Here is an 11662-nt window from a genome sequence, read left to right on the forward strand (position 1 = left end):
AAACATAGTAGAAAAAGTTATATATTTATTCTATAAAGTAGATAGAGGAGAAAACATGTTTACAAGCAGTTATTTGTCTGATTGAATGCAATTGGAGTTTTCTGGATTATACTGAAAACATTCAAATATTGCACTGAGGAATTACAGTTAAAAACATTTTAATTAACAACAATAATTCTGAATTAAACAATCAAAAATACTGATTTTGTTTGTCTGTGATGTGCGTTAGTTATTCCTGCGTGAAATCTGAATCAATGAACTAAAATATTCTTTGAATTTAATGATCATTTGAAAAATTAAATCTGATTATTTAACGAATTCAGACAAACGATAAAGTACCTACCCATGATATAATATTTAAAAAAATTACTTAAATAATTTAAAAGGCTGGTTTAAGGAGACCCATTGACCTCCCCAACTGGTCTCTTGACCTATCGCCTTGCACCGCAATGGATAGATTATTAATTTTTTTCCAACTCTTATATTTTATTTTTTTTAAAAAAGACAAACATTCCCGGGTTACGAATAACCTGACAATATTTAAAAATCTCCTACTACCACCACAGTAAGCTGAAAAATGTTGCTTGTGTTGTGATGGAGGACTTAGCCAGCCGAAGAATTGAACACGCTACGCCCGAGTAGGACACAAGCGCTATGTCAACTCGGCCACCGACCATCGGTTATTATTTATTATCAGTAGGGACATAAAATATAATGATTTTATGCCATCGTTCTTACTAAAAATGGTAGTTTAATTGTCAGCATAGACGTCTCTCAAGTATTTGATCAGTGTTCTATTCTCGGCAGAGGAAATTATTTTTCTTGATTTTTCACGGGTATTTGCTAGTTATATGTAATAAAACTTATATTTATGTGAGATTATGCATTATGAAAATATAATTTTAAAGAGTTTTGGAAAAATGCTCTTTCTTGTTCCTTTTACGAAGCTTCTATGACATCGAAAAGATCACGAATATAGAAGTCGTCACCTCCAGTAACACTTACAATAGGTTCCGTAGTACTTTTATTAATGTTGTCTTCCTTTGTAGGTGTTTTGTTCGTTTTTTCTTGCACGTCTTCATGTTTGGGACTGTTGGAGTAAGATTCAATGAGTTGATCAATATCTTTCTTTGTATCATCATTGTTTGTAGTTGTTTCTTTCTCTTCATCTATATGTGCTGGACTGTCGGGAATAGATTCAATGAATTCTTCTATTCCCTGTCCTATAGTTTTATAAATGTTTGAGGTTATTTCAAGTACTTCTTGTACGTCTTCATGTTTGGGACTGTCGGAAATAGATTCAACGAATTCATTTTTCTTTGTGTCTTCATTGTTTGTAGTTGTTTCTTTCTCTTCATCTGTACGTGCTGGACTGCCGGAGTGAGATTCAATGAGTTGATCAATATCCATCTTGGTATCATCATTGTTTGTAGTTTTTTCTTTCTCTTCATCATCTGTAAGTGCTGGACTGTTGGAAATAGATTTATTGAGTTCATCTATATCATGTTCCATAGTTTTATAATTGTTTGAAGTTATTTCGTGTTCTTGTTCATCTTCAAGTTTGGTATTATTTGTAGATATTTCACTATTTTCTTCTTGTACGTCTTCACGTTCGGGACTATTTGCAAAAGATTCTTTAAACGCATCAAGTATTTTTTTCATCAAAACATCATCTTTTGTTTTTTGATCTTGTGAACCATTGTGTTCAGATATATCTAAATACGATTCAACGACGTTATCGGAATTTCTACCTTCCTGAATACCTTTGTCTGTGGGGATTTCATAAGTACTTTGAGGTACATAAAGTCCAGTTTCTCCTGTACGTAGTAGTAACACGACATGGTTTTTATCGTCTTTATCACGTTGTTTTTCTCCTGCCTCGTAATTGTTTACATTTGTCGCTGTAGTTTCTTTAGTTGCCTCACTTATTTCATCGTTTATCTTATCGTCTTGAACTTTGACATTTTCGCTGCTTTTATCATTTGCGTTGGCGAATCCATTATCTTGTTGCTTGTATTTATTCTGAATGGCATCAGTTTGCTTTGATTCACCATGATCTGAAAAGAAAACAATCATTTATAATATGCCGACAAAATAATGTTAAGCTGTACTGCCTAACTCTCTCTTTCTCTCTCTCTAATGAACACCATCATTAGGAAATCTGTACACTTTATTTATTAATTTGTTTGAGGGGTAAGGCTATCGACTAGTAATCCGAAGGTCGCGTATTGTGTTATTTCACAATTTATTCACTAAAACCAATATGTAGTGAGCTTGTGGCAAGTTCCAGAGTGGAAGATGCTCTCAGTATCGCATTGGTATTCTTCTTATCGCTATGGTTCTTCCCTCCTACAGCTTGAATGTCTTCAATACCCATGAAACATGGGACCTCCTCTCTTCAAAAAGACCCCTCTCTACAGAGCATCCCCAAAGATGACAAATGGTCATAATGTGTGGAGTTAATGTTAAAAAAAAATGGTTCATTAACCATGCAAAATTTAATATACTTTTATTTTTAATAAATATACTCGTACCTACTTATTTCCTTTTTCAGAATGTACTATATATATATAAATATAATATTGTGTACAATAATTAAAATTATATAAGAGTTTATCTATTTATATAAATAAGAGTGTTTTGCGGCCGTAAGACTTGTTCTTTATACAAATCAACAGTTTTATTCCAAGATTGATGAAATTTGGCACACTTGACCTTCTAAACAAGATGAAGGTCAGTGTCTATATGTAATTTTGAAAATCTAACATCATCCTATTTTCCCACAAAGGCAGCATTTTGAAATTTGATGAAATTTTGCACACACCAATAAGAGGAAAATTACTGTCTAAAACTTATTTCGAAAAACTGGCTAAAAATACCAGGAATTTTTATTGTTATTTTTATATGAATACCGCACAAGAGTCCCAACTGCTCCCAACCGCCTGAAGCCAGTGAGACTATGGCATCCCCAATTGAGGCATGTTGTGAGTACCTAGCTAATTGAGATCACCAAACACGGCTAAAGCCATTTCAAGCATGGTTTCAATTCTGAATGGTGATCTTACACCAGGGCAATACTGAGAGTATTTTCTGCTCTGAAACGGGCCGCAAGAATATTATTTATTATTTGAAATTAATGAATTGTGAAATAACACAAAAACGTCACATAAAATTTACTTGCGCACGCCGGGATTTGAACCCGTGTCCTTTGGATTGCTAGGCGAGAGCCTTACGCCTCGACCTATGTTTCTGGCATAGTCGATCGAAAAAGGATTGATCAATATTGTCGTTCCTGAGCACGACCGCAGATCGCTAACGTATAAACATAAACAACAGTTCACATCGAATAAATTAAGATCTTTTAATTGTTGAGAATTTTTATTTATTCGTTAGCGATCTGCAGTCACGCTTGGGGGCGATGGTAAGTTACCGACGTTTACCGTGGACCGGACTTCATCTAGTTTACTAACTAGCCAAGTTTCTCCGCAGGGGTAGGCAGAGAGGACGGACCGCCAAACAACTCGGTCACACCACACAATCCTTGCCTCATTCACATTCATACATACTATTCTATTATTCTGACTCTTGACATGGCCCGACTCGAGTATCTGATCCACTTGATCGTGCCATGTCTTCATCGCGCGTCCCCGACTTCTGCTACTCTTTGCGGATCTCCACAATCCTCACACGATCATTCATGGTTTTACCACACATACTCCTCAGGGATCTCATTTCGACAGCATTCAATCTACTTTCATCATTTCTCTGCCAGTTCCACGTCTCACTTCCATACATCAGGGTAGGTACCAACACTCCATTGTGGACTGCTAACTTAGTTTAATAATAAAATACAGTCAAACTTGGTTATAACGATTATGTCTATAGCGAGTTCACGGCTATAATGAAAAATTACAAGACGATATTTTAATTTAGCTTATAATTTTTTCAACACAATTTCTGAACACATCAATGGGTCGTTGGGTCTGAAAAATTATTTGGGAATTATTCAAGAATTTCTTATCTCTTTAGGGATCGATACTATATTGTTCTAACTATGTAAGATTATCAGCTATGCGAATCATTGCTACCCTTCGGGCACAATGTTAAATTGACTTAAATCTGCGACAGTAATGCTAAATTTGAGCTTCGCAAATTCGTTCCATTTTTACATCTTCTTTTGTATTAAGTCATCGTCAATTTGGTTAAAAAAATACAATAAATATGTTTATAAAGGTACCTAGTTACGAGTACCTACCTACAATCCTAAATAAATAAAGTAAATTTCTAAATAGTATAAAATAAATTCACTATCCGCGTCTGTCTGTTTGTGCGCACAGTTCTTCTAAACTATGCAACTGATTTTGATAGGGTTTTCAGTATCATTTAGAGCTGAGGTTCCCAAAGTGTTCTTTATGGACCCCCAGGGGTCGATATCGGCTTGCTGGGGGTCTATGTCAGCGAGAAAAGAATTTGGGGGTCCACGAGATTCAAATGGGGGTACATATGAGCGGACCCCCATTTACCTCAACTCAATATTTAGGAGTTCCGTAAATGACACAATACACCTAACACAAATAACACAGTTGGCACAATACTAATAATAGACTGATAAATTACTTATTTGATATTTGTATGTTTATATATCGTAAAGTTGTTTATCGAGGTATATAAATAGAGTCTACGTTCCTTTTCTCGTCAGAATTAATATATTCAACCAAAACATTGGACATTGGAAACCGTGATTTTTCCTTGTTCCTAGTTCCCCAACATGTTTTTGAAAAACGTCCAGGGTAATAATGACGTTCAACATTTAGATGTACTTCACACAGACTTCAAAACTAAGTATGAAGACATTTTGACTGTGGAAATGGAATGTTGAAGAATCAGATATCACGTGACAAGAAGAACTGATCGGAATAAGCGCTAACAAAGAACTTATGGAGCAGTTCTGTATGGCCGGCTACAGAAAGAAATTTCCGTTGCTTATCCTGCTCCATTTTCATTTGGTGTTATACCTCACAAGGGTGCCCCTGTCTGCACAATTTAAAGACAGAGCAACTATACCACCACCCGGTTGTTGGGCAGGCAAGGGAAGGGAATCTTTTTACGAAAAAGATAAATGATTTACAAACGGGACGTTAATAGTTTTAGGAAAATTCAATATTCAGCAAGCAGGGGGTCTACGGAAAAAAAAATATTTGGCAAGTGGTCTACGGGGAAATAGATTTTAGAGAATTTCTTCCGGAAGGTTTACATATATAAAACATGCATATTATATTTATAGAAACTAGAGAAAAGTCGATGTTTAATAATCAAGATATAAAAATATATTTTAGGGCACTACATTGCTAACGCTGGCTAAACCTCTTGAGATATATCAAAATAATGTACTACGGAATTGTATAGCTTTAAAAGGCACAGAAAATTTCGCGATGGTATATGTCTATGTCCTAAGGATAATCCCTAGCAACGCCGGGTAAATGTCAGCTAGTTTGTGATAATGCACAACTTTTTCAGGCCGCCGACATACAAGCGGATATTTTTTGTTTTCATTGATTCGATATTCAAGAGTTAAGTTTTTTGTTGATTTTTTTAAAATTTCGTGTCAAACCTGGTCTTTAAATTCGTTTCTATTTAGGAAATGCAACGTAAACTAACCAAATATAATCAAGAATGAAAAAAAAAGTATGAAATTGACATGTGAGCCGCAAGAATGGGGCCGTGGGTTGTGCGTCACTGGTTTGTACTAGTAAAATTTTACAGCATAAAACCAAAACAATCGAAGATAGTCAAAATGTGTTGATTGTTTTAAAGAGGAAATTGAGAATCATGAAAGCAAAATCTCGATTGATTTATTGATGATAAATTTGAGTAGTAAAAAAGTGTTTTTCTAATATTTTTGTTAATAAGTAAAACCTACTCGTATTTTGAAAATATGTTAACCTATTTTGAATTCAACGATTAACAAACGGAGCAAAGTTAATCAGTCCCCTCATGTTCGATATAACCAAGTTTGAATGTAGATAGATATTTGACAAACCTTCATTGTCCTGAACCGGTACAAGTTCTCTGCACTCGATGCGTTTTTCAAACTGGCCATTTGTGAAATATTTATCATCAGGCATTAACACGTCTGGGATGACGGCCTTTTCCTCACAAACAGTTGTGGTTTCCTCCACACGTCTGTCCGCTTTAACAGTATCATCTGGCCAATAGCAAAACGCGTTGTGCAATTTCACCTTTTCACCATCGGAGTTAAGAGTTTGGCATTTTGTTAAAAGATGTGCAGCCAATTTTTTTTCAGGTTCATGACTTTTTATAATATCAGTATTTTGTGATGTGGCATCTTCCGTTGTTTTGACGGATTGGTGGCTTTTGTTTGTTTCCCGATCTTCATTTGTTTGTCGATCGTCTTTTATTGTGCCATCTTTATTTTCGCTTTCATATTTTATCCGCTGACTTTCATTTGTATCCTGTTCTTCAATATTCTGTGGACTTTCCTTAAGTTTTTCAACGTCTACCAAAGCTTTCTGTTCTTCGGCGTTATTTTTGTTATCGGTTAGAAAATTTTTCCCAATCTTAGCAGCATCTTCATTATTAATGTTTCGATAGATTTGCTGGCTTTCTTCGTGCTTATTATCTTCGGAAGTATTTCGGTGTTGGTTCCAATGGGACCAATGTGGCCAGTGATGTCTTCTGCCATGGAATCTGTGATCGTGTGGAGGGTGTGGCCATCCCAAAAAAGGCGGAGTGCTTGGGAGTGTTTCCTGTTGTTGGTCTTTTGTTCGATCAAGACTCCACGGATGGGACTGATGATGCCAAGGGTGAGGTTGCCATCCTTCAAAAGGTGGCGGACTTTGATATGTTTTCTGTTCGTCTGTCGTTTGGCCAAGACCCGATGGCGGAATGTGATGAACCCAAGGACGGTGCGGCCACCCCAAATGTGGACTTTGTGAAGTTTTTTGACCGTCTGTCGTTTGGCCATAACCCCAGCGGGAAGGGTGATTAGGCCATCCTAAGAGACCGTGTGACACTTGGTCAAGACCCCATGGACGAGAGTGATGGTGGATAGTGTGTCTCCAGGCATGGTGCGGCGACCCCAAGTGTGGACTTTGTGAAGTTGTCTGGTCGTCTATAGTTTGGTCCTGACCCCAGCGGTGAGGCCAATGGTGGTGCCGATGTCCTCTGCTATGGACACCTCGAGGGTGGTGTTGCGGGAAGAGGTCTTCCGGAACTAGCGCCTGAGGATTGTGCTCGAGTCCGTGATGCGATCTCCAACCTGGAAAATGTTCAAACAATTTAGAACTTTGTTTGAGAATATCTAGTAAGGTTCTCTAATGAAATACCTGCATCACAGGGTAGGCAGAGGGGATGAACAAACTCCTTGCATCATTCACATTCAAATATCTGTGTCACTTGATCGTGCCATGTCTTCCCCGAGAGTCCCTGACTGTCCTGTCCTGTCCACTGTTCTTCTCGTCCTTACGTCACTTGACGGCCGGCATAGTCCAGTGGTAACGCATTGGACTGCCATTCCGAAGGTCGCGGGTTCGAACCCGGCGTGCGCAAATAAATTTTATTTGATTAATTTGTGTTATTTCACAATTAATTAATTAAAAAAATAATATATAGTATATTTGCGGCACGTTCCAGAGTGGAAGATACTACCAGTATCGCCCTGGTGTAAGACCACCATTCAGAATTGAAACGTTGCTCCAAATGGCTTTAGCCGTGTTTAGTGACTAGATCTGAATAGCCAGGTACTTCCCCACCTTCCTCTTTCCCTTCCCCACTTACCTTCAGCCTCACAACATCCCCCAATTGGGGATGCCATAGTCTCACTGGCTCCAGACGGGAGCAGTTGGGACTCTTGTGAGGTATTCACTGTAAGAATTCACTGTAAGACACTCTTTTCTATTTTCAACCGTTTTACATCCCCAACCATCTAAGCGTCCCTTTCTTAATCTAACTCATTTAACTTTTTATTATTTTTTTTATTGTGAATCCGCACAAGATGCAGAAGTGTCCGGAGCCAGTGAGACTATGGCATCACCAAATGTGGTATGCTATGAGGCAAAAGGAAGAGGAATATGGGGAAGTACCTAGCAATTCAGATCTGGTCACCAATCACGGCCAAAGCCATTTTAAGCAATGTTACCATTATGGATGGTGGTCTTACACCAGTTCAATACTGAGAGTATTACAGTACATCAACCTTGCATTCTTTGCGAATCTCTCAGGGTAGGTACCAGCACTCTAATGTGGACTGCTACTAATTTGGACAATGTTTAGTTAGCGCCAACTGCGTTCAGTCCTCCATGAATAGAGTTACCTGCATTTACCCTTCTTTCAATATCTCTGTCATCCTTCCCATCTCTCGTAAACTTATTCCAGTTTGTTTGTGAAATGAATGCAGTAAATAAATCAGTAGTCAGGTCGTCTAGAATTCACAGCCTTGAAGTCCCCGAGCAACACCGGGTACATGTCAAAACTTACCGTGATGGTTTTGTCCGTGCCAGTGGGGCAGGGCTGCCACAAATCCAGCCGCCAGCACCACTATCAGCACTGCTGCACCACATCTAGCCATATCGAAGATCACGCAAATAATACAGCTCTGAAAAAAAAAAAAAAATTAATTCAACCTTTCCTTATCTGTGGTGTGTATTTACTACACATTGCTTCTAATAACTCTATAAATGTAATTAATTCTGGGTTCAGATTTTAGGTGTTCCTCCGTTATACATTTATGCACTGAATTAAAAAATAATATTTTACATTGTTTTCAAATTCAATTAAAAATCAAAGGTTTTTGTTAAAAAACGGGAACAAATACACAAAAACATTCAACTGTGTGATACTGCTACGTGAAGAATGTGCAAGGAAATGACACGCTATTGATGTCCCGCTTTAGTTCGCTATGCAGGAACATTAGAAATCCACACGTCCGCAGTTTTATTTTGATTTAGACTTAGACCATCGATACCTACGACCGCATGGTGTGTGTGTGCCAGCCGCCAGCCAGTCGGTCGCGGACTATATATTCACTGGCTCAAGTGCCCTGAAAGAATCCAGTACAAACTGTGCTGGATGGTGTTTAAATCCATCAATGAAATGGCCCCACCCTACATCTCTGAACTATGCGTCCCGGAAAACACTAGTCTGAGGCAGTCAACGCTTAGATCAGCAACATCATCAGCTGTAGGCAGACTGATAGAAACTAAGCGCAAGCCAAATACTAAGTTTGGTGATCGCGCTTTCGGAGTATCTGGTCCGAAGGCTTAGAATAAACTCCATCCGGAACTAATCCATAACAAGTCTAACAGAATTCAGGTCTAAACTTAAATTAAATATACCATTCCTGAGAGAAAGTCCAGTTATATTCAATTTTCCAATTATGTCGTAAATCCTGTATCTAAATTTCGCCAATAAACAATAAGATAATGTTAATTAAGTGTTAATCTCAAGTGATCTACCAGGTAAGTATTGTACTGTATATTATCTCCATAAATAGTTAGTAATAAGTGTAATAACATAGATCACTGTAGAAATGTATTATAAATTTGTACAGCGCCCTTGAGGTGATTTTGCACAAAAACGGCGCTATACAAGTCATCCAATTATTATTATTATTATATAAAAACACACTAGTATTAGAAAAAACTTTGTGTCAAAATTTCAAAGGAATCGGTGGAAAAACTTTCAGACATTTAAGATTTTGAACAAACGAAAATTTGAATTTAATTTGTTTTTAACTTTCACAGTATTTAACAAGGGGAAAATCAACACAGCAATCTGATCGATAATTAATACATTATTAGTAATTACCTTTATCGGCCGAGTTTTAAATAACACAGTAATGATTATATTATTAACCGGGTAAACTTGGTATGCCGACTGACTTGGCATGGAATGAATTCACGATGTCTGTCTTTGTAATTAAATTCAACATGTTTATTAATTTTTAGGGGAGAGACGCTTAGGATCGGTCAGCGGGTACCACCGGACAAGTTATTTCGCTCCATGAATTTGCAAACATTCTTTAATATCAATAACTGGCTGACGTGTACCCGGCGTTACTGGGGGTTAACCTTAAGAGATAGACATATACCATCCTAGACTTTTCTGTAGGCCTTTTTAAGATATACAATTCCGTAGTACATTATTTTGATGTATCTCATAAGGTTTAGCCAGCGATAGCAATGTAAGCTCCCGAAAATATATATTTTACGACTTGATTATAAAACATCGACTTTTCTCTACTTTCTACAAATATAATATGCATGTGTTATATACATAAACCTTCCGGAAGAATTTATCTAAATGATAGTGAAAACACATCGAAATCCGTTGCGTAGTTTAGAAGAACTAAGCGCACAAACAGACAGACGGGGATAGCTACTTTATTTTATATATTATTTAGAGATATTAGTTATTCAATCTAAACATGGATAATTGTATGCAAGAATTGAAAGAAGTGGGATTGGGCGCGAATTTGAGTAATCTGAAAGTATGTTGCCTGTTGTATGCTGATGATGCGGTGCTGATTGCTAATAGTATAGATGATCTACAGTCTCTCGTGTCTAGGATGAACGAAGTATGCATTAAGAATGAGTTAATGATGAATGTAAGTAAGTCTAAAGTCATGGTGTTTGAAAGAGAGAGTACGAAAATAGTGTGCAATATAGTTGTGAATGAGGAATACTTGGAGCAGGTGAATGAGTTTGTGTATTTAGGAAGTATGTTCTAGAGAGATGGGAAGGCTGACAGAGATATTGAAAGAAGAGTAAATGCAGGTAACTCCATTCATGGAGGACTGAACGCAGTTGGTGCTAACAAAAAATTATACAAAGAAGAGAAGTTAGCAGTCCACAATGGAGTGCTGGTACCTACCCTGATGTATGAAAGTGAGGCATGGACCTGGCAAAGAAAGGATTATAGTAGATTGAATGCTGTTGAAATGAGATCCCTGATGCCTTTGTGTGGTAAAACCATGTATTATCATGTGAGGAATGTGGAGATCCGCCAAGAGTGCAAGGCTGATGTAAGCGTAGTGAGTAAGATCAAGAAAGGGACGCTTAGATGGTTTGGGCATGTAGAGCGAATGAGCGAAGAAAGGAGTGTAAGGAGAATATTAGATGCAAATTTGAATGGTAGCAGAAGTCGGGGACGCCCGAGGAAGACATGGCACGACCAAGTGAATCAGATACTCGAGTCGGGCCATGTCAAGAGTCAGAACAATAGAAGAGTATGTATGAGACGATGTATGAATGTGAATGAGGCAAGGAGTGTGTGCCAAGACCGAGTTGTTTGGCGGTCCGTTCTCTCTGCCTACTCCTGCGCAGAAACGGCGTGATGGTTAGTTAGAGATATTTCAACTCCAGTAAAATATTTGCAGTATTAACAACGCTGGCCGCAAGAGGCGCTGGTGTAGCATATTGACATTGAAATTCGTGGATGATGATCTGGCGTGTAGGTAGCACAGATCATCTAGGGAATATTATATTTCCCTATGAAAAATAATTGTTGATTAATAACTTTATCTCTGCAGGGAGAAAAACAATTCAAACCCAGTCACCAAAATACAAATGAACAGCAAAAACTCACCCAAAACAATGGCATTCACAATTATTAAGGTCTTCTATTTGTCATCAGATTCGGTTTC

At 37.7% G+C, this 11662-nt stretch overlaps 1 protein-coding gene across 1 annotated transcript; it reads right to left on the reverse strand.

Annotated features, from left to right (window-relative positions):
• Positions 1–856: 856 nt before the first annotated feature.
• Positions 857–9910, reverse strand: LOC149413925 (uncharacterized). Its single transcript, XM_089644302.1, has 4 exons — positions 9826–9910; positions 8497–8614; positions 6041–7279; positions 857–2057 (listed from the first exon to the last, which is right to left on the reverse strand). Exons 1-4 carry the CDS (start codon positions 9904–9906, stop codon positions 940–942), a joined length of 2556 nt encoding a protein of 851 aa, XP_089500428.1. The 5' UTR covers positions 9907–9910; the 3' UTR covers positions 857–939.
• Positions 9911–11662: the final 1752 nt, after the last annotated feature.

Source organism: Hesperophylax consimilis, chromosome 20 (genome assembly GCF_061612785.1).
Source record: "Hesperophylax consimilis isolate HC1 chromosome 20, BYU_Hcon_1.0, whole genome shotgun sequence".
NCBI classification, from domain to species: Eukaryota; Metazoa; Arthropoda; class Insecta; order Trichoptera; family Limnephilidae; genus Hesperophylax; species Hesperophylax consimilis.